General features: G+C 40.6%; 1 protein-coding gene across 1 annotated transcript in view; it reads left to right on the top strand.

The window, feature by feature from the left end:
• The window catches only part of LOC140337579 (uncharacterized), a 14059-nt gene extending 1592 nt beyond the window's left edge, over window positions 1–12467 (top strand). Inside the window, exons 2-8 of the mRNA XM_072421325.1 lie at window positions 2–106; window positions 4146–4289; window positions 5190–5339; window positions 6659–6802; window positions 7646–7792; window positions 8813–8972; window positions 12329–12467. Coding sequence (XP_072277426.1) covers window positions 2–106; window positions 4146–4289; window positions 5190–5339; window positions 6659–6802; window positions 7646–7792; window positions 8813–8972; window positions 12329–12341 — 863 coding nt within the window. The 3' untranslated portion in view covers window positions 12342–12467. The remainder of the gene's footprint in view (window position 1; window positions 107–4145; window positions 4290–5189; window positions 5340–6658; window positions 6803–7645; window positions 7793–8812; window positions 8973–12328) is intronic.
• The last annotated feature ends 11757 nt before the right edge of the window (window positions 12468–24224 follow it).

Here is a 24224-nt window from a genome sequence, read left to right as displayed (position 1 = left end):
AACTGTGGCTACCCCGGGATATCCTCCTCGGACTGTGCCAAGAGGGGGTGCTGCTTTGATGACAGTGTGCCCGGGGTGAACTGGTGCTTCTATAGTAACTCTGAAAGTAAGTACAATGATAGAGAACCATGGTGCAAACATAATATGAATGAACCACACATTGCATGACCAATTCCCATTATTGATAAACCTTTCTGGACTCGTTCTTAATTTCTTTCAATAGAAAGTAGAGTTTATTTCCTAAAGAGAATCTACGCTGGGAGAAACTTAAGGGCTGGAGTTGCTGACTGAAGCAAGCAGGAACTAAAACTGTATCTAACCTCCAAATAATACTATTTTTATAGCTTTTATTTATCAAGCTCCAGTATTTTCTGCAGTTCTGTACAATAAAATGGGGCTGCAGATGATAAACCTGGGTACATATAATGTACAACAATGACACAGGAGAAGATCCTAAGTCCAGAGACTAAGCCTAAGTCCAGAGAAGTAGAGGAGTGTAGTAGATCATAGAAAGGAAATCAAACCATCGCTAATTATTGATGTTTAGCAAAGAAGAAGATGGGTAGGGTAGTTCAAAAGAAGGGTTTGGTGGTAATGATAGGAACGACCCTAATGGAATGAAGGCGGGAACTCCAGTTAGTGGAGGGTATTCAAGATAGGTCTTGGAGCCGTGCATGGGAAGAGGTTATAAGCGGAGGAATTATTAGGAGGTCATTGATGGTGTGGTAGGGTAGGTAGGGTGGTATTTATGTAAAAGGTAAGAAAATGAGATGGGACATTGGTCAATTGGGTGATTTACAAACAAAGCACAGTAATTGAATTTGATTCTTAAGTAAAATGGAAGACGGTGTTGAAATCTGCAAACGGAGACGGCAGATGAGAAGAATAGATAAGTCTAGTTGCAGCATTCATAATAGATTGTAGAGGCGAGAGTCTGGTAGGTGGAATACCATGGAAGAGTCCAGTAGTTCAGGTGGAATATGATAAAAGTATGTATTAGGAGTTTAGTTGACCAGGGTGACAGGAATGGGCACTTTTTGGAGATTGATGTGGGGAGTGAATGAGGGTGCAGAATCAAAGATCACCCAAAGCCAACATGCCTGTGGCTTGGGGGAAATGACTGTGTTTTGTGGGTGCAGATGGAGGTTCCATAGGTGTGGAAGTGGCTAGGGGGATGAAGTGGCTGGGGGGGGGGGGGGGGGGGGGGGGGGGGGTTCTTTAACCACATTAAGTTTCTGGTACCTTTCAGCCATCCCCAATGCAAAGTCTCTGCAACAGAAAACTTTATCTGGACCAGTCAGAGCCATTTAGGAATGGACAGGTAAGTTTCTGTGTCATCTACATAAAAATGATATGATTTTGCCAAGAATGAAAGAATAGTACAGGTCCAAGGACTGAACATTGACAGACAGGGAAGTGAAAGCAGATGAATTACCATCAAGAAATTCAGAAAATGTGAGATATTTAATCTTACCAGTACTTAGATTTGGTGAATGCGCTAGTTTTCTTTTTTTAGGCTAAGACCATTTTCAGCAAATACAGAAAATAAGTGTTTATCTTGCCAGTAATGCTGTTTCCTATAGACTTCTTGTGAGATGAACAGATAGCAAAACAATCCATTCTTTCTTCAGTAAAATACTAATCCTATTAACCCAAAAATCATGAACAAAAGGGAGAATGTTTGAAGTCACAAGGCAACAAGGTTCCCAATAGAGGACTCAGTGTAGTCATTAGGAGTCAGGAAATGTGGTATTTGTAGGATTAGCAAGTAAAAATAAATTGCGAAAGTCTTTTAAAAAAAGAAAACCAATGCAGTCATTAGATCCAAGGAATGATGAAATGTAATATATAATATACTTGGACCAGAACTGTTGATCTACTTGTTTCAGGTTGGCTTTAAATTGAAGCAATTGACTAATAAATGTGAAAATCTCCTTCAAAACCACACCAAGGTATCAGAATGCTTCCTTGTTTCTTTTATAGATAAAGCTCAGTGCTCCCTAAGTCCACCTGATAGAACAAATTGTGGATTTCCAGGAATTAGTGAAAAGGAATGCTATTCTAGAGGATGCTGCTTCAACTCATCTCTGCCTGGAGTTAAATGGTGCTTCTACCCAACACACATTGGTAATTTATTCCATCACCTCCAGCTTGTAAATATTTATTGGATTAAATTAGTGCACAGTTTGGCAATGATGCCTCCAGCTAATGGAGGAACTGGTATGAGTTTGGTAAATCCTCCCGCACAACGAATTGCCAAATAATGCCTCCTAAGATAATGACTTTACCCAGTAAATACAAACATATTCCATACATACATACATTTATTTATTTATTTATATATATATATATATATTACTCTGAAAGTTGACAGCAGTCAGTCATCTCTTGATAAGCCAAACTATGGGTCCTTACGGCAATTGGCGGACTTCTAGGACTCTGGCTATTGAGTATGGCAGTGGTGAGGAGGACCCCTGCAAGTCATTTCAATTCATGTTTAAGTCCCGATGCAATTTAAAAAATAGTTTAGGTCAAGGCTAACCAGAGCTGTCTACTGGTCATGGTAAATGGTGACAAGTGAATGCAATCAATGTCATCCCCAATGGATTCACTCCTTCACTGACTAAAATACTGCAGAACCTCACTTGCTAGCATTAGGTATTGGTAGAATGAATGTTTGCTTCTTGAGCTCTGAGGTTCAGTAGTTTCCATGGCAGGAAAGCAAGATCCCTCTAAACTGTATGTAAAGACAAAACTCTTTTTGAGGTTGGGTTACTATGGGGTTTCGTTAAAATTAATCATTTTTTCTTCTTTTATCCAGCTGCCTTGGATGTATCTCTTCTCTTCTTGTCCTAGAGATACAATAGAAATGAAAAGGAGATCCTTACAAATTGTGTCAAGATCCCCTCCCCAGATTAGGTGTTCCTATTGGAAAATTTACCCAACTTTCCTGGGACAACTCAAAAATTTGGGGTTTCCAATTGGTTTCTGTACAAGAGACAATGGACCAATAATGGAGAAGACTTCTCTGTCTCTCCCATTTCTCCCAGACAAATGCAAACCTGACAAGGCTTCTAATACTTCTACACTTTATCCAAAGAAAAGAACAATTATATTTTGGATTTAAATACAATTTAGGCAACCTAAGAAATGTATGTAGCACCCCCCCCCCCCCGCGGGGGGGGGGGGGAGGGGTGTCAGATATAATCTCACACTTTTGGTCTGGGGGTATTTATTGATCAACTCCAATAGTATCAGAGAAAATTGTGGGGTGCAACCCCCATTCCAGAGGGCACATATAGGGTCATTTATCATTCATGTATTCATCTCTGTGTTCAGCCGTCTCCTGGAGTTCAGTTCCTTGAAATATATGAGACATAATAACTCCTTTGCATATTATAAAAACAGATCTTACTGCTTAGTAGCCAATATTATTGCAATGTTCTCATCATGTCCACTTGTTATCTTATTTAAACAAACAGCAATGGAACCAACGGAGTGTGATGGCTCCCCATATCAGAGAAGGAACTGTGGCTACCCCGGGATATCCTCCTCGGACTGTGCCAAGAGGGGGTGCTGCTTTGATGACAGTGTGCCCGGGGTGAACTGGTGATTCTATAGTAACTCTGAAAGTAAGTACAAAGATAGAGAGCTACGGTGCAAACATAAGAGGAATGAGCCACACATTTCATGATCAATTTATCATAATAAAGTAAAAAAAACTTCACATACCTTTCCAATGGCGAGCCCTCGATCCATCCACAAACTGAGCCCAGTGAGTCTCATGCTGGCTTGGTTTCCCTCTTTTCTCTGGCACTCATTGTAGCATCCAGCACCGCCATCTTTTTTCTTTCTTTCAGTCTTTACAGTCTTTCAATCTCTTTACAATCTTTTATGCTAAATATAGTATTGATGCCAAAACTGCTTCTTGGGTTACAGTGATAAATTAAAGTTATAACGTTGTAGTTGTTTTTTCGCTTGGGACATGTTTCAACCGCCCCCTAATCCCCCTCCCCCAGCAGCCATGGGTAAGCTTAGGGTTATGGCAAAATGACAGGAAACAGGACAGCTCAGGAAACTTCTATGTGCATCCTATAAACATTATTCATTGCTATTTACCATATAAAATCATTAATTCTTCATAGATAAGGCTCAGTGCTCGGTGAATCCGGTGGAAAGAACTAACTGTGGATATCCAGGAATTAGTCCCAAGGAATGTTACTCCAGAGGATGCTGCTTCAACTCATCCCAACCTGGAGTTATTTGGTGCTTCTACCCAAAAGATCACAGTAAGGTTTATTCTATAGAATCAACATGCAACACGAGAAGTTCACACTGCAGCTCACACCTGAACCTCATTAATCACTCATATAGGGGAGAAACCGGATGATCCAGCAAACCTGGATTGGATTTTTTTTAATAGATTGCAATTATTTGGCACATGTTTTCAGTCCTGAACCATATCCGATGAAGGTTTGCTGGATCACCAAGGTTCTCCCATGATAGCCTATCTTCTCCAGTCTTGGAGAGCTTTAATAAATTAGGCCCATTGCATATGAAGAAGGAGATCCCTACAAAGTGGGTCAAGATCCCCTCTGCAGATTAGGTGTCCCATTTGGGAGGATTACCCCGCTTTCCTGGGACAATACAAAAATGTTGGGGTTCTTATTGTTTTCTGTACTAGAGACCAGAAGTGGGGAAGACTTCCCTGTCTCCCATGGACAGCAATGCAAACCAGACAACGGTTCTAATAACTATTCTCCACTTTATCCAAAGAAAAAGACAAATCAGTTTTGGCGTTGGGTACTTTATAGGCTGCACTCCATACTGTGTGACCAACATAAGATACGTATGTAGCACTCACCCCCCAGGAGTGGCTGAATTTACCCTGATACCTTCCTGGTGGGGCAGAAATAATCTCACAAGTTTGGTTTAGGGGTATTTATTGATCAACTCCAATAGTATCAGAGAAAATTGTGGGGTGCAACTCCTATTACCAGAGGGCACTTATAGGGTCATCACCATTCATGCATTCATCTCTGTGTTCAGCCGTCTCCTGGAGTTCAGTTCCTTGAAATATATGAGACATAATAACTCCTTTGCATATTAGAAAAACAGATCTTAGTGCTTAGTAGCCAATATTATTGCAATGTTCTCATCATGTCCACTTATCTCATTTAAACAAACAGCAACAGAACCAAAGGAGTGTGGCGGCTCCCCATATCAGAGAAGGAACTGTGGCTACCCTGGGATATCCTCCTCAGACTGTGCCAAGAGGGGGTGCTGCTTTGATGACAGTGTGCCCGGGGTAAACTGGTGCTTCTATAGCAACTCTGAAAGTAAGTACAATGATAGAGAACCATGGTGCAAACATAAGAGGAATGAGCCACACATTTCATGACCAATTTATAGTATAAATACTTACTTTTCCAATAGTGAGCCCTCGATCCATCCACAAACTGAGCCCAGTGAGTCCCATGCTGGCTTTGTTTCCCTCGTCTAAATGGCAATGATAGTAGCATCCAGCACCGCCATCTTTTCTCTTCCCCTTTCCGGGTTCTTCACACATTGCCCAATCTCAGGCCTGAGTTCAGGTGACACCTATCAGTGAAAAAATAACAAAGAGTCGATCTATCTACACATGCATTATGGGAAAGTTTCTTATGACACATGCCTGATCTCAGGGATCCACAGAAGGAAGAGCCTGCAGTCTCTTGGGATAGGTGATGTATGTATCCCAGGAAGCTGATGTTTTCCCTTTCAGTTTGTATTGAAAGGAGCAGGGAACACCCCAAAAAAACAAAAATAAAGTATTAAAAAAATTGAAAAGAATCACCCATTGTCTTCCATAGCCACCCTTTTATACCAGTGATTTTCAACCACTGTTCCGTGGCACACCAGTGTGCCATGAGAGATCTTCAGGTGTACCGTGGGAAATTATCCAATTATCATTGTTGAGTGCCTGTGCTGTAGTGACTGGCAGAGTAATGTAATACTCTTCCATGTCAGTGGGTGGCAGTAGGTAGCTCAAGCGCCTTGTTTATTTTTAGAGGCGAGAATTAGCTACAAAGTGTAATTTTGTAACACTTTTGATTTGTGGTGTGCCGCAGGATTTTTTTAATGTAAAAAATGTGCCGTGCCTCAAAAAAGGTTGAAAAACACTGTTTTATACAATGTGGAAAATGAGATGATAAATCTGCATTAAATCCTCCTGCTCTGGCCAGGTGTGCTGAATTTATGTGTGAGCTCACCCCATCTTGTGGATGATACTGGTAATGCAAAGCAGGCTTTTTATGTACACATGGACGTGAATGTATAATGTCACCTGGTGTAGGCTCAGTCTAAAACTGGCCAAACTTTTTAGATTCTCTTCACAATCTTATTTGTTACAAGCTCCTAAAATATAGTATTAATGCCAAAACTGTTTATTGGGTTAAAGTGATAAAATTATTTAAATTGTTAAAGTGATAAGGTTGTATTTGTTTTTTCGCTTGGGACATGTTTCAACTGCCCCCTTATCCCCCTCCCCCAGCAGCCATGGTTAAGCTTAGGGTTATGGCAAAATGACAAGAAACAGGACAGCTCAGGAAACTTCTATGTGCATCCTCTAAACATTATTCATTGCTATTGAACATATAAAATCATTAATTCTTCATAGATAAGGCTCAGTGCTCGGTGAATCCGGTGGAAAGAACTAACTGCGGATATCCAGGAATTAGTCCCAAGGAATGTTACTCCAGAGGATGCTGCTTCAACTCATCCCAACCTGGAGTTATTTGGTGCTTCTACCCAAAAGATCACAGTAAGGTTTATTCTATGGAATCAACATGCAACACAAGAAGTTCACACTGCAGCTCACACCTAAACCTCATTAACTACCTATATAGGGGAAAACCCTGGATGATCCAGCAAACCTGGAATGGATTTCTTCAAAATCATTTGCTATTAGTTGGAAAATGTTTTTAATCCTTGATCAGATTCCTAATAGGATTTATGGATCACCCAGGTTCTCCATTGATCTTCTCCAGTCTTTAGTAAATTAAAGCCAATGCATATGGAGAAATATTTTTAAGACTGGTGCTCTGTGAAAGTGATAATACTAAATAAAACACAATACTAGGATCATGTTTATTTTTATTTTAATTTATTTTAATTTATTATCTATTTAGGATTTTGCCACATAATTTTGGGGTTAGATGACAGGTTGTGTGATCGCAGGTCCAATAGGGAGCAATGAGTATAAAACACACACTGACACTGCCTGCAGATCCCACTAGGATTAATGTCTAAATGGGGGGCCACAACCTGACATGAATAGCCCAAGGGGAAAATGAGCTTACAATCTAGGAGCTGGGGGAAGTATCACACAATAGGATGGGGATATGGAATGGTGGGTGAGTAGTGAGGGGTTTAGGAGACAGAAGAACATGGGTAGGTGAGGTTGAAGCATTGGGTTTTAAGGGATCTTTTAAATGAGCAGAAAGTAGAAACCGACTGAATAGGACGAGGATGACCATTCCAGAGAGTGGTGGCAGCTCTAGAAAAGTCTTGGAGCCGTGTGTGTGAGGAGGTTATGAGTGAGGAAGTCATTAGTAGGTCATTGGAGAAGCGAAGAGAGCATGATTGTTCCTTTTTTTTCTTTCAGGTGTAGCAGACAAGTGCGGCGTCTCTCCCTCTCTTAGAAGGAACTGTGGCTATCCCGGGATCAGCTCCGCGCAATGTGCCAGCAGGAACTGCTGCTTTGATTCCAGCATCCCCGGGGTGAACTGGTGCTTCTACTCCCTGACACAGGGTACAGTGCAATCCCCCAATTTACTACAACCTATTCAAAGGAATCTCACATTGCTTTGAAGGATTTTAATTATTTTCCATTCATTTTCTGTAGTATATGGGAATAGTTTTGCAGGAAAGCAATTTTTTTTTTTTTTACATACATGGCATCTTTTTAAAGTAAAGATAACAGAGACTATTGATCCAGGAAACATTCAACTGCCCCAAGTGTCAGGAAGAAATGTGTTTTCCCCTGTTGGAGCAAATTAAACCAAGCTTTATAAGGTTTTTTTGCCTTCCTCTGGATCAACTAAGTCTGTAGGGGTTTATATGGGATCTGCTGGTTTGTCTGATGTTTATTTCCCAACTGGTTGAACTTGATATATTTTATTAACCTTCTATGTAATCTCCAATAAACTAGAGTTTGTTGGTTCCGTGTATCTATAGATATGACAGTAAGCCCCACAGCCAACACCAAGGCCGATCTTGTTCTGGGGTCCCAATGTGGAAGCTAAATGCATCCTAACCATACAATGAGCACATCAGCCATAGCTTGAATATAAACCTACCTGAGGCTGCCCATGGGCCAGGGGGGTCCTAACCTTGCAAGATGCAGCTAGCGATCCCCAGGAAAATTGCAGTTTAATTACCAGCAAAATAAACTAATGATGGATCACTCAATCAGGATAATAATCTTCATATAAAGCGTTCATAGGATGGGGCAATTAGTCCTATATAGACACCCATGAGGTTATTTTTTTCTAAGCAGTAGATCCCACCAGTGAAATCCATGCAATGCATGCTATGTGATGGTGTGATGACAATGCTGCACTGCTCCTGCATTTGTTGCATAGTCAATGCCATTGCACAGGTCTGTGGCTTGCCAATCAGCTCCGGCCCACAAGCTTTACAATTAGATAGAAAAATTGTTCCAAAATCTAAATCTTTGATATTTGATTGGCCATGTGTTTGGTGTCTGTATATTATATAGAAAGGTCAGGCATGTCTTCTCTGTTGTCTGACTGGTGTCATAATATTCCAGACAATGCCGAATGCTCTGTGGCCCCCCAGGAGAGACATGACTGCGGCTACCCAGGGATCAGCCTGACCGAATGTCATTCCAGAGGCTGCTGCTTCGACTCCAGCCATCCTGATGTCCCCTGGTGCTTCATTCCGGAGAATAAAGCCGAACGCTGCAACTTGTCAGATATTAATGCATATTATATAAAACCTTGACAAAATGAAGTAAGAGCGGTCCAAGCCCATTTATTGGGGGTGGATGTGTTTTCCATTCAATTAAAACACCAAGGTCTTTATTAGAAAGTTATATTCTCACTTCTAGACCTGTTGACAAGGTTTTAACAGACAGACAGTGATCCTCATGTAAATTTCTCTTTTGAAACCGAATTTCTGTCTCTTTTTCCTCCTAGGCTATTTCTCTTCTTTTGGCCAAATTTATTATTATTGTTATTATTAATATTGTTAATAAACAGGATTTATATAGCGCCAACATATAACGCAGAGCTGTACATTAAATAGGGGTTACAAATGACAGACAGATACAGACAGTGACACAGGAGGAGGAGAGGACCCTGCTTCAAAGAGCTTACAATCTAGGAGGAGGGGGAAGTATCACACAATAGAAGGGGAGATAAGTAGTGATGGGATATGAGACAGAATAAGACGGGTAGGTAAGTTTGAAAATATAGGTTTTGAGGGCGCTTTAAAATGAGCAGAAAGTAGGAGCAAGCCGAATGGGACAAGGAAGACCATTCCAGAGAGTCGGGGCAGCTCTAGAAAAGTCTTGTATCCGTGCGAGTGATGAGGTTATGAGTGAGGAAGTCATTAGTAGGTCATTGGAGGAGCGGAGAGAGCGGCAGGGGGAGTATTTTTTTACTAGGTCAGAAATGTAAGTGGGACAAGAACTGTGGAGGGATTTGAAGGCAAAGCATAGTAGATGAATTTGATTGTAAGGGGAAATGGAAGCCAATGATGAGGAGGGAAGGATGGATGAGTCTGGCTGCAGCATTCATAATAGATCGTAGAGGAGAGAGTCGGGTTAGTGGAATACCAGAGATGAGGAGGTTACAGTAGTCCAAATGAGAGATAATTAAACAATAATTATTATACAAAATGATTGGTTAAACATGCAAGTGCTTTTCATAGGATTTTTAAATAATATAAATATTTTTTTTTCAAATGTAAAAAAAAAAATCATAATTTCCTTTTCTTACTATGACTAACTCTGAATTTTTTTATTGGCTGCAACCTTGAAAAGTTTGCTGTTCTTTACAAAGGAGCTTTGGTGCCCTCTAGTGGATAATTAATATTATTACAGCCATCAAATTCTAACCTCCTGTATATACAGTACTGAGATTGATTGGAGCAGGTTGCAACTGTTGTTGGTCTCTCCTTCTAAATAATACTACTTGCCTGGCGGTTTTTGTTGCTTTGGGGATAAGGTTAGGATTGAAGGGAGAAAATCTAAGCTAGCGACCCAAAATCAGAAATCAGCAGGGACACTCAGACAACTGGGAAATGCAAAAGAAATAGCGCAAGGAGAATTTTGCATTCCGCAAAGCTGATGAGCTGCCATTGTAATGCTAGATGCCTGGTTGTCTCTAGTTTCTATTTCTTTGCATAGCCATACATAGAAGCAGTGTGCACTGACAATATATTCCTGATCTGTTGCCATAGGCCAAAAAGCACTTAATAATTGTTAGAAAGATGTATGTATGTATATAATATTTATAATCTTTGTTTTTCAAATAAACATTTAATTCAAAGGGTACCCATTGAAGTATGAGTCTATTAAACTATTTAATGTACAGCACTGCAAAATATGCTTAATAATAATAATAATAATAATAATAATAATAAATAAACTGAAGAAGTAACTGTCTTCTTCAGGATGGAGCATTATTTTGTGAATGAAGGAGTCACTTCTCACACATTTACACATATTATGTGTACATTTTAACTTAACCTGTTGAGCTTTGTAACCAACAGTTGTTTTTCAAGAAAGAATATAAGATAAAACCAGAAAATGTGAAAAGAATCCTGCAGCTCCACCTGCTGGCAGAACACATGAATGCACATCATTTATGTGCAATATATTTTTGACCTGATAATAAATTAAAATGTTGTTCTATAGCTACAATAAATCAAGGAAATGCACTTTTCAATAAGTATATGTATAGCCAATCTTTTTATTTCAATTTTGGATAGAGCATGAAAGCTTTTAAACCCCTGCCAGTTGTCATTTTGTGGTCTTGTTTGAGGCATATATCTTGACTTTCTGTCTTTGAGACACAATAGGAAGTCAGAGGAAAAGTAAGTAGAATTATTCTCTTGGGCATTGATTACTGGTGTCCCCATTGGAAGATTTATTATTGACCAGGGCTTGCATAAGATTTTCTAGCACTGAAGGTGTAAAAGCCAAAGTGCCCCCTCCAACACACAATAGATGGAAATTAATGCAGTGGAATAGGTTTAGGTGCTTCCTGTTTTCCTTCCTGCTAAATCATGCAAGACATCTGCCCCCTGCCTACCCTTATCCTTAAATCTTGTTTGAAATTTGGATTTTCTCTCATTTTCTATGCCAGGGGTTATGACAGGTGAATGGGTTTGAGGGAGTTAAAACAGAGATAAGATCTGGGGGTTCTGGTAGATCATAGACTTAATAACAGCATGCAATGCCAAGCTGCAATATCTAAAGCTAGTAAAGTACTTTCTTGTAATAAAAGAGGAATAAACTGCAGAGATGGAGACATAATCCTCCCCTGTACAAAGCATTGGTCAGACCACATCTGGAATATGCAGTCCAGCTTCGGGCACCAGTTCACATAAAGGACATTGTGGAATTGGAGAGAGTGCAGAGAAGGGCAACTAAACTAATAAAAGGAATGGAGGAGCTCAGCTATGAGGAGAGATTAGCTGAACTGAATCTATTCTCCCTTGAGAAGAGACGTATAAGGGGGGATATGATCACCCCGTATAAATATATAAACGGTCCATATAAGGAACTCTCTTCCCCATTATGCACTTTGAGATCATTACAAAGAACAAGAGGGCACTCTTTGCATCTGGAGGAAGAGAAGTTTAAGCTCCGGATAAGGAAGGGATTCTTCACTGTAAGGTCTGTGAAAATGTGGAATCGGCTCCCTCAGGAAGTAGTTTCAGCAACTACTATAGATTGCTTTAAGAAAAAGCTGGATGATTTCTAAGAGGAACAGAATATAACTGGGGATTTAAGGATTTAAAGTAAAGATATTAGAGACCAACTTGGTTCCCTGTTGAAGCAAACTGTACCAGGTTTTTTTTTGCCTTCCTCTGGATCAATATCTGGAATATATTTATTTCCCTAATGGTCCTTTTTCGGTCTATCTATGTAACAGATAAAATTCTCACTGGGACTCCAATTCTTCTCCATTCCATCCAATACTAAAGAAAAGATTGGTTATAGACACTTTACCATTTTTGTAATAGTAAATAAAAAAAAATATAAATAAAAAGAAATAATCACTTCTTCACTTACTTCTACTTCTTTAATTTTTAGGTCGCCTGAGTGATGCAGCTGGAAATCCATAAAGCTTTCGAGTGGGAAATTAAAAACTTTAAAGAGATTTTAGGCTAAATAATCTGTTACCATGATTGGAAATTAATTTTTAAATGATCTATATCAAACAATAATAAAATAAATCATTGTTTTGCATGGTATTCAGTGTTTTATTGTATTGATAATGTTCCAATCACTGTGGATTTAAGCACCTACTGTAATATGAAATCTAATCACATTTGGTGGATCAATAGTCCAAAGTGTAAAGCAGCCTTTCTCAAAATTTTTACAATGGGGGATCCATTAACATTACTTACAGGTCTCAGGGAACGCCTTCTATAATTATTATATCTACAGCTCACAGTAAATCAGCGTGGTGATCATTGGGAAGGATCCCTATTACAATGCTGGTCATTGGGAAGAATGTCACCCTTACAGATCATTGGTGTCACTTAAACTGACATGAGAGATACAAATTGCTCAAGGACCCCCAGGTATCAGTTAGAGGAGTCCTGGATCAGATACACTGCTTTATTTGTGTGCCATAGCAGTCTATATACCTTCCATGGGACCTAGGGAAGACGTAGGGTAGAAGGGGGCCCATTAGAGAAGGTTTACTATGGAAAGGATTAAGTCAGCTCCTCATTCGTTATAGAGGTTTGTTAGACTTTCTTTCCCTCCAGTGAAGAATAATTACTTTATAAAATGCTATAAACTGGAATTATTCTTGCATGTGCAAGGCATACTGCTCATAAGCAGATCTGCTGCGGATTTTGTGTTTAACTGACTAATAAAAATGATACTGAATTCTTTTCAGATTGCAACAATTTTATGACAAAATCCAGCCCAATGTAGTTACAAATCCCAACATTTCCCAATGGGCTAAAACTTTATAAGACAACTGATATCATTAGTAGTGATGAGCGAGAAGGCCTCTACCAGTCTCGCAAAAATTTCCTCGAGATTCCAATGGGTCCGCCAAATTTTGGTAAACCGATTTGCGGACTTATTGGATGTTGGAGGAAATTACAGGATGATTCCCACGGCTGCATTCATGTGCACAGCCGCCGGATTCCTGTGTTCTTGGATAAAGAATCTCTTTCTAAGAACACATACATGCTGTCAGCTTCGCTCCCCTGATTGCTCTCGCAGCTCCCCAAAAATTTGAATTTGCCGGCCGAATTCTCAGGGCCGTTCTTGCTTCCGTGTTTTGTAAGCAAGAAAGGCCCGGTTCGCCACCGGTTTTGAATTTACAAATCTCGCTCGCTCCTCCCTACTCATTAGGAATGTTATTATCAAGGAATAAATGTCAAGGAATAAAAAGTAACAGAAATAAATTAAACCAATTGTCAATCTCATTCAGACATTGAAACATTGGGTCTGATTTATTAAAGCTCTCCAAGGCTGGGGAGGATACACTTTCATCAGTGAACCAGGGTGATCCAGCAAACCTGGAACAGATCAGGTCTATGATTGTAAACCTTTGCTAACAAATAGCAAATAACTTTTAAAAGATCCATTCCAGGTTTGCTGGATCACCCAGCTTCACTGATGGACTGTGAGAAGGAGGACATAGCGGAACACATAGCATAGGGACCCATAAAGGACACAGAAATCTGATATTGTGGGTATATGACTGGGCCCCAATAGTGTTTTTTTGGTCATTCTTTGGGCCAGATGTTCCCTGCATACCCTATGTGATGGAGATGAACAAAGGAAGATACATCTAAGTCTAGCCCAGGTGACAACCATGGTGGAGGAGTGAATGTAGCCACCCAGAAAGGGGTTTATTGCAAGGACCATAGATGAACATAATGAATAAAAGTCAAAGAGAAAAAGTTTTCAGATAATGAATCTGAAAAAATAAATAATGCAGCCACAAATGATTTATTACTTTTTATTTACATATACTTTAGGTTTTCTCTGTTTCTATCTTTATCAACATGCAACAGGATGTGAAAAGGAATCGATAATCATCAGGGAAAACAGAGAGAGGGTGAATCTCCTCAATTGGTATTGCTAGCACAAGTGTACTAAAGGGAAGATTTGGGAGAATAGAGAGAAAGAGAGGTGGAAATGAGAGAAGGGGGAAGAAATGAGTGAGAGAGGGAAGAAGAGAAGGAAGAGGGAGAGAGAAGGTCACCCCCTATGTCTGTTCCAGTTGATTTATTTCTTTATTTTTCATTTCATTTAGTAAATCAATAAATTATTGAGCAGCATGGTAGTACATGCCTTTGCAGCGCTAGGTCCCAGGTTTCATTCCCAGGCAGGACACTATCTGCATGGAGTTTGCAGGTTCTCCCCGTGTCTGCGTGGGTTTCCTCCCAATAACACGCAGTTAGGTTAATTGGCTTCTCCCTAAAAAAATTGACCTTGGACTACAATAATGGCATATGACTATAGTAGGGACATTAGATTGTGAGCTCCTTTGAGGGACAGTTAGTGACACAATTATGGACTTTGTACAGCGCTGCTTAATATGATGGTGCTATATAAATACTGTGTAGTAATAATAATAATTTTTTTCAGGCCCAGTGACAATGGTAATTAGGACAAACAGAGGGATGAATCTCCCCATTGGAAACATAGACAGGTGCTAAACTCCCCAAAAATAAAAAAGGCAACAAATTCAATTTAATCATTAGGTTTAATTTGATGAGCAGTTGAGGTGTTTGAATGTTTTTCCATACAGAGTTCCCTGCAGATTCTCTATATGGGCCCGGGAATAAGCACAATAATGACTTAATTCTGTTTCTCTCAATCTCTCCCAGCCAGAATCATATCATCTTCATACTGAATATTGGGATTTTTTGGCACCGTATCGGGGTTCCTGGTGGGGTTCACATAACAAGCAGGAATATCAGGGTCACTGGCTTCATAACAGCAATTTAGGGCTTTGCATTCCTCAATAGAGATTCCTCCAGGCCGATTCCTCAAAAGAGGACCTGTCCTCCAGGCCGATGTCCAGACTTTTTAGGGGATCTGCATAAAACCAGATATCATATCATGTGCCTACATTTATTCTGGGAATTCAATGAAAAGAATGTACTTCTAAACTGACAGAAATTATGAACAGTGATATCTGTACAATCCCTTATAGCTGTCACAGATCGGCAGCACTGATCTGCGTTGCCGAGCCCTTCCTGCTAATTGATTCTCCCCTGTCCTCCTAGTCCCCGTCCAGCTAGCCTGTCAGTCTCCCTATATATGCTGGGGTCACTCAGACACTTATTGCCTCAGCAAGGCAATACCTGAGGTTCCTGTGAGTATTCATATTCCAGTCCTGGTTTCCTGTTCCTGACCTTGGCTTGTCTTGACAGTGCCTGTTCTCTGCCTGCCCTGACCTGGTCCTGTTTTCGGTTTTGAATCTGCCTGTCGATTTCGTACTTTGCCTTCAGTTATCTACAACTGTCAGCTGCTACCTGCACAGGTGAGTCTGAGGGCCGGAACCTGGGTGCCGTTTGCAGCACAGCCCAACACCCCTTGCAGGGTGCTCTGATGAACACCGGGCGGTACCTTAGACTCTGCACCTCTGATATCACCTCGGCTAAACATGCTGGTAGCACAGAGGGTCCTCCTCCTGTTCAAGTGTCTTTTTCGTGACAATAGCTTTTCACTGAGCCAAAGGGGCTGGTTCACTGAAGGTGTAAAAATTGCTTAATGTTAAAATTCTCTGAATTTTATAAGGAACGTATATGTGTTTACTAGGGGTCTAATTAATAAGCAGTGAATCTGATAACAGTGAAAACATTATCATGGTGGAGAATTTTCCAAGTCTATGTGTTTTAATGGCAGTGACTGATTCTTCATCAGGTAATGTTTCAGTGAATGTCAATAAATAGATATCTGTACTTGCATAGGTGAGTAATGACCACACGTCTCTGTACTTGCATAGGTGAGTAATGGCCACACCCCTCAATAAAAATACACTCACACAGGCTTGTGCATAGGTGAGTAATGGCTACACCCCTCAATGTAAGGACTCTTCCTCACAGCACATTCATCCTCCTCCACCCACCACTTGATAACAATACAGAGACTATGCACATTTGTAGCCATGTGATTGCAAGGATAAAACCTCCTGATAGTAGCAGTGGGACATTTGGACAGCAGGTTTTTTACAAATTCTTTTATTTTAAATCACTAAAAAATATATTGAATTTTCTGTGGCATCCTTGATTTGCAAACTTTATTAGTTCCGCCACGCCAAAGGTAGTTAAAAGTATCAATCTTGAGTTTTCATCATCATGGTTTCTGCAGTGTAACACCTGTCCTAATAAGAAAAGGTAAATATGCTGGACATTCAGTCTGTAATTTATTATTAGGTTAGTCTGTCTATCGGTCTATTACCTTCACTGCTCTAGAATCTTTTTCCTCCGATGGGTCCACCATCAGTGACACTGGAGTTCAACATAACATTAAGTCAATCAGCATTAATAAAAGTAAGTCAGTAATTGCAGCTTCCAAATTAATGATCTCTTACCTATGGGGCATGAGTGGCATGAGTGGAGATCAGGTCACTGGGAAGGCCTAAAGTGTAAATGCCAAGCAGAATTATTTCCATTGTATTATACGCTCCCATCCAGCTCAGGCAATATAGCCTGGTGCATTGTTTATCGATCCTAAAATGATTTGCTAAGTTCTAACATTGCTTGCAGCTATATTCAAACTTGCAACACTGTGGTTACACACAGTCGTGTGACTCTCATGTTATTTGCATTTGTTATTTGATATAAGGGTTTTCTGATGCTGAAAATGAAAACATACCTTTTTTCTATTCCAGTTAATTTTTAGCTTCAATATCAGAAGGTTTTACAGAGATTGTGGTAAATATATATATGATTCATTCCAGCCATTCCTGTAATCAATCTGTTCCTTCCTCGGTCAGATCTCTGATCCCTGGACACAGCTGATTTATTGCCCAATGAGAAGGCCAGCAGTGGAAAAGGGACCTAAAAAACTGAATTACTGCCAGCAGATATGAGCAATGCAAATAATGCAGCTGTAGTCCTGAATGCATCTCTGGTCCCAATGTATTGCTTTTGTATTTTCCCCTACTACTGACTTGCTAACCACACCTTTACCATGCCGTATTCTGCACTGGGTCATTGCGTGGAGCAAGGATATATACTTTTTGATCCCCTAGGCCACTTAGCTTCTGCTACCCAATTCATAGGGAAAAGTCCACATGCAATTCCAGTGACTTTGGCTACAGATAGACCTAATGATGTGTTCATTACTATAATTGCATTATTTGCATTGCTTTGAGTATATCTATCGGGAGAAAGAGAGTATGAGGGAAGGAGAAGGGAAAGAGAAGGATGAAAGGAGCAAGAGATTGTGAGAGAGGGTAAATGGTGGGAGGGCAAAGAGAAAGAAGGCAGGGAGAAAGGAAAAAGTGGGCAGGAAAAAGATGAGAAGATAAAGGGGAGTGAAAAAGGAGGAAATCAGAGAGTGGGAAGGAGGAGGGACAGAAGGAGAAAGAGGTAGAGCGGAGAGAGAGGGTGGGAAAGGAGATAGAGAGATGACGGAAGAGAGAGAAAAGGTTGAGGGTGGGAGAAGAGAGAGGCAGAGGGAGAAAAGAAGAGAAAGAGCAGTAAGAAAAAAGGGAGAAAGAGCGAGAAAGAGAGAAGGAAAAGAGAGAAAATGAGAGAAAAGAAAAACAGGGAATGAGAGAGGGGGGAAGAGGGAAGAGAGAGCTGGTGGGAAAGGGGATAAAGAGATGAAGGAAGAGAGAAGAGAGGGGCGGGAGAAAAATATAAGGGGTAAGGAGTAAAAAAGAGAGCGGGAGAGGGTAAAGAGAGGAGAATGGAATGGAGAGTGAACACTGATACCTTTAATACTAATGTCACCCTGCATAGATCTCTGCACTGTATGTGAACTTGTTTTAATCACTTTCATGTTGACTTTGTGTTTTCTGTTACTGTAGAGTTGGTCAGCCAGCTTCAGTAGGTTCCAGTTCTACCTAAAGATGTTTAATGCCGCCCAATATTGGTCGAGACACCATAGGCCATAGCCTAGGTGGCCTTGTGAGAAATCCAGCCCTGATGTGGAGGTGGCCATCTTGGTAGAGGCAGGGATTTGCTTCCTCAAGTTGGAGCCTCCAACAAGGTGAACATTGAGCAACACAAAAATGACATAATCAAATCACTCCAAATCTCTTCAAAGTCACAATAGAGTGCAGTATTTTATATATCACCCTGATAATTCAGAGATATGAAGCTTTAGGCATAGGATTGCATAGGCACCCTCACAAAACAAGAAGTGCACTGCTATTAAGACATGACAAAGGAGTACATATTTTAGGGGCACAATAAACAATTCTCAATGTTCTGTATATCATAGCTGTGTTAATGTATTTAAAGTTGGGGCTAGAAAACTGCAGAGGACTATGAAATCAAGGGTTTACAACAGTTTTACAATACACACAAAACGGCCCGGATTTATTAAGGCTCTCCATAACTGGAGAAGGCGAGTGAGCCTGGATGACCTAGCAAACCTGGAACAGATTTCCTAAAATCATTTGCTATTATTTGGCCAATGTTTTCAGTCTTCGACCAGACCCATTTCAGGTTTGTTGGATCATTCAGGTTCCCTCATCATAGTCCATCTTCTTCAGTCATGGAGAGCTTTAATATATCGGGCTCAATGTGTCTGCATGCATTGACCTTGAGCTTGTTGGTAGTGGTGGTGCGTTCAACAACCATGATCAAACCCCTGCATGAAAGTTTGAGGAAGAGGGAAAGAGAAGGAAAAGAGGAGTGAAAAGGGCAGAGAGTGAGTGGGTAAAGAGATAGATAGGGGTAAAGGGGGCATCTATGCAGCATTTTCCTGTTACCCATAGTAAAGCAGATCCATGACACCCTAAGCTTACAAGAAGTGATATGATCCTGGGTGTTATTCAGCTTGTAAAACAATTGAAGAATCAATCAATCTGGAACAGACCAAAGGTTGGTTAAATGCAACAACTGGAGCTGCTGGGACATCCATTTTTTTGGTTTAGGTTTCAGTTCATAAATTACCAACTTTATATTCAATATTCAAAAGAAAAAAAAATTGGTAAAATCTTCTAACTTTGTAGATCTGCACGCTTGTCCCAGGTGAGCAAATTAGAACGTTTTGGAGCCAGAGGTTCGGCATAACAGCAAGGAATTTGCAGAAGGAGAACTATAGTAGGAGAACTATAGTAACTGCCATCCAGTAATACCTTACAGAAGTGCCTGTTACACATCACAAGATTAGAAAAACTATACCTATCATACCGTACTACCCTGTCACACATAGCTGGCCACTTACCTTCTGTAAGCCCCAATTTCTCTTTAACAGTGGAGAAAGGGAAATGTAGAATAAATGGGGGACTCTTGTGGCTACCCCCCCACCTAAAATTTAATCACTCCTACCATACCATGGTGCCCTGTCACATATAAATGTCGGCTTATGTTCTTTGAATGCCAGTTCCTCCTGAAAGGGAAGCTGTAGGCATATTAAAATGTAGAATAAGTGGGGAACTCTTGTGGCTAACTCCCCATAAAATTTTATTGCTGCGGCGCCATCACAGGATAAGAAAATCGATATCTATCATATCGTGCTAAACTGTCACACATATCTGACAGATTTCTGTATGTTTCTGGCTAATACTCACACTGCCCTAGCTCTATCTATTTCATCTGGGGGCATGATGAGTCCACCATACGCAGTGGCATTGGAGTTCAGCTTAACATTTAGTCTATCAGCATTGGTAAAAGAAAATCAGCAAAAGCGAGTTCCCAGATTAATAGTCTCTTACCTAGCCCATAGATGGAGATTGTCCCCACAGGGAGAACTAAAATGCAAACTTCCAGCAGAATTACTTCCATTGTATTCTAGAATTTCATTACGTACAGACAATGGTCTGATCCACTGTGTAAAGATCCTGGAGTTATTTGCTATGTTCTAACTTTGCTTTCAGCTATATTAAATATTGCAGCATTGTGGTTACACCGAACAATATGACTGTCCTGTTATTTTTATTTGCATTTGTTCTTTGATTTGAGTGTTTTTTTCCAATGTTGGTAAAGCCAGTTAAACTTTTTTTCTTAAATTTCAGAAGAAAGTACTTTTTAGGTGCATGAAGGTTTTATAGGCAGAGATCATGGTATTGATATATTTATTCTGTCCAGCCATACCTGTAATCAACATTTCCTAATAATTTGGTCTGCTTCTTCCTCGGTCAGATCTGGCTGAACAGAGCTTATTTATTGCCTAATGAGAAGGCCAGCAGTGGTAAGGGGACCTAGAAGCATAAAGATCCAACTCTCAGCAGATATGAGCGATGCAGATAATGCAGCTGTAGTCCTGAATGCATCTCTAGGCCCAATGTATTGCTTGTGTATTTTCCCCTCTTACTGACTTGTTCACCACACTTTAACCAATTCTGCACTATGGTAATATGTGCAGCAAGGATTTATACTTTTTGCTCCCCTAGGTCAGTTAGCTTATGCTACCTCCCTGCCTTCTCATCTCAGGGCAGGGCATATGGCACCATCAAGGGTTGTCAGTAATAGAGGATTTTGCTATCAGATGGGCCTAATGACTGTTCATATCTGAAATATTAGTGATACTTACAGGATATCTGGACGGAGGGAGAGGGCAGAGAGAGGGAGGAGAAGATAGAGGAAGGGTGAGAGAGAGGATAAAAGGAGAGAGGGCAAAAAGAAAGAAGACATGGAGAAAGAAGAGAGGGAGGGGGAAGAAGGGAGGTGAAGAAGAGAGAAAAGCAGAGAAGAGAAAGGAGAAAAAAAGGGGGGGAAGGGAGTGGAGGAAGGATAGGGTACAACGTTTGTACGTTCAATTGATATTCACCAGCACGTCCGATCTTTTCACAAATGCCACTGAATTCCTTTCAGATTGGAACAATTTCATTACAAATTATATTAGAAGTAGAATCCTAAAATCCTGCCCGAAGCAGTTACAAATCCCAAACTTTTTACAATGAGCTAAAACTTTACAGGACAGGATTGTCATGATTATAATTATTATTAATATTACAGCTGGCAGTGGCTGACATAGCCAACAGATGGCTCCTGTGCATAACTGACTTGGGGCCCCTGTTAGAAGGGTCCAGAGTCCTTGTGTAGCAACACGCTTTGCACCTCCTTATGTCTGGCCCTGGCTGCGGTTCCAACTCTCTCTAACTTTTAGCCAGAGCAGCGCCCCCTATTGGTGTATGGCTAGACCTGCTTCAAGATTGAGCGCTTTTGTGTGGCTACTGACACCTGGCAAGCAGCTTGGCCTCTCGCACCGCAGTGATGGTTTTTAAAAAACAACATATACACATTTGCCAGCCATCTCTGTTCACTTTCTATGGAGAAGATACTTGCAGTGTTTCTCCTGAAGCAGCATTTCAGTGGCATCGGGAAGCAATAACCACATTGCAATCTCTTGGCCTGTTTGAACAAAGCCCAACAGTAAGCTAGACATGGGTGTATTTACTTTATTGTACATGATGGGTATTAAAGTAGAACTTAACTGTCTCTGTCATGGCGCCACTAGGCAGGATGGTGGACCCTCCGTGTCACCAGCCCAGTTGGCAGAGACGTGCATGGGGCATCTAAGCAACAGTCTGGTTCTCTCCAGAGCATCCAAAGATGACAGATAGAAATAAGGAATGGTGCAGGAATCAGAAATAGGAGAGAGGTCCGACAAGCCAGGGCAGGTGGCAAACAGGGGTAGTCAATGGTCAAAGCCGGGATCAGTACATAGAATGAGTAACAGGAGACACAGACGGGAACAAATGGAACCAACCCGGGTCTTACGGGCATCTGCGACAACCTCTATGCCCACCTGTCCCTGTTTCATTACATGGTGCCACCTTCTTGTTCTTTCTTCTCTTTCTAGATACTATCATTGGCCATCTTGGTTGGCTGGGTTGGGTTGACGTAACTCTCATGCAGGCAAGCGACAGGTCATTCGGTGCCAGCAAGCGCAGGGAAAGCCAGAATTGTGCAGCTCCGCATCTTAAGGGAGCCATTAGGCAGGTAAGAATGCCTGGGAAATCACCAATCCCTGTCTGCAATAATTCCCTACCTGATCACCAATCTTTAGTTCCGGTTCAAATAGACCCAGGTAAATGTACAGATGCATTGGGTTAATGGTGCTGTGATTATTATCATTCACTTCTTTGTGTGTTTGCTCTTCATTAACGTCTATGTATTACAATTTTTCTACGACAAGAATAAAAGTAAACCAGTTGTCAATCTCATCCAGACATTGACACATTGGGCCTGATTTATTGATGCTCTCCAAGGCTGGAGAAGATACACTTTCATCTGTAATGCTGGGTGATCCCGTAAACTTGGAATGGATCTGGTGCAAGATTGAAAACAAATGCTAACCAATAATTTTTAAGAAATCCATTCTAGGTCTGCTGGATCACCCAGGTTCGCTGATGAATGTGTATCCACTCCAGCCTTGGAGAACATTGATAAATCAGGCTCTTTGTAACACACTGAATCCATTAAAAGCACACAATGAAAGTCTATTGAGCAGGGAGGTGACATGGATTGGCCTCCTCTTGCCTCTGGATCGGTGCAAGTACCAAGGAGTATTGGGGTGGATTGTGTTCTGTTTTGTTTCCTAGAGCTCAAACTCTAGCATTCAGGACTCAAAAAGGTGCCAATGCAAATCCCACCCAATTGAAGCTTTCTCTGTTGTGTTACAGAACATATCATTGCTATACCCAATTGTCACTCATATTCATACGCACGTTCATCTCAGCTGAACACACAGCATAGAAACCCAAAGAGGACACAAAAATCTGATTTTTGGGGGTATAAGACTGGGACCCAATCATGTTTTTTTGGTCATTCTTAGGGCCAGTCTGATGCTGCCTGCAACCCCTTTGTAATGGAGATGAACAAAGGTAGACAGGTCCAAGTCTAGCCTGGGTGACAACCATAGTGCCCCGTGGAGGAGTGAATGTAGTCACCCAGAAAATGGTTTTGCAAGGTCTACAATCAAAGGTAATTAAGAAAAACAAGTCTGAAAAAATAAATAATGCTGCTGCCAAAAATGTATTATTTTTTGATTTAGATATACTTTACTATTTCATCTTATTTTTCTTTGTTTTTATTTTTATCAACATACAACAGGAAGTGAAAAGGAATCAATGAAAAGGAATTAATGATCATCAGGGAAAACAGAGGGATGAATCTCCCCATTGGAAATACAGACAATAAAAGCAACCTGACAGACGTGCTAAACTCTAAAAAATCAACAAATGCAACAAATTCAGATTAATCAATAGGTTGAATTTGATGAGCGGTGGAGGTGTTTGAATTTCTTTTCATACAGATCTCTCTGGGGATTCTTGTAGCCCAGTATGGCCTGGGAGTAAGTCCTAATGTGCAATCTTATCCCCTTTGGAGAGTATGACTTTTGGCCCATTATTGTAGATCCTCATAAGGTTCACATAGCAAGCAGGCATTTCAGGGTCACTGGCATCATAACAGCAATTTAGGACTTTGCATTCTTCAATGGAGATTCCGGGATACCCACATACGAACCTCAATACATCGTGGAGGTGCCAACATCCTTGTTGCTCTGCATGAAACCAAATATCATATGTTCAGTGTCTACAATTATTTTGGGAATTCAATGAAACCAGAAGTTGTGATAACCGAATTTATGCACAGTGATATTTATACAATACTTTATAGCTTTTCACTGGGCCATAGGGGGTGATTCACCAAAGGAGTCAAAACTGAGGATGAGCCTCTGGGATGAATGAAAATGCCTCCTCGTGAAAATTTCCTCAAACTTCTGATGGGTCAGCAAAATTTCTGCGAAACGATTTCACAAAACAATTAGAAGATTGAGGAAATCATTACAATCTCTGGCACTGGAGGCTAAATGACCT

This window comes from Pyxicephalus adspersus, chromosome 1 (assembly GCF_032062135.1).
Source record: "Pyxicephalus adspersus chromosome 1, UCB_Pads_2.0, whole genome shotgun sequence".
In the NCBI taxonomy this organism is placed as follows: Eukaryota; Metazoa; Chordata; class Amphibia; order Anura; family Pyxicephalidae; genus Pyxicephalus; species Pyxicephalus adspersus.
Note: the sequence above shows the minus strand (reverse complement) of the source record. Positions and strands in the feature narration are given on the sequence as shown.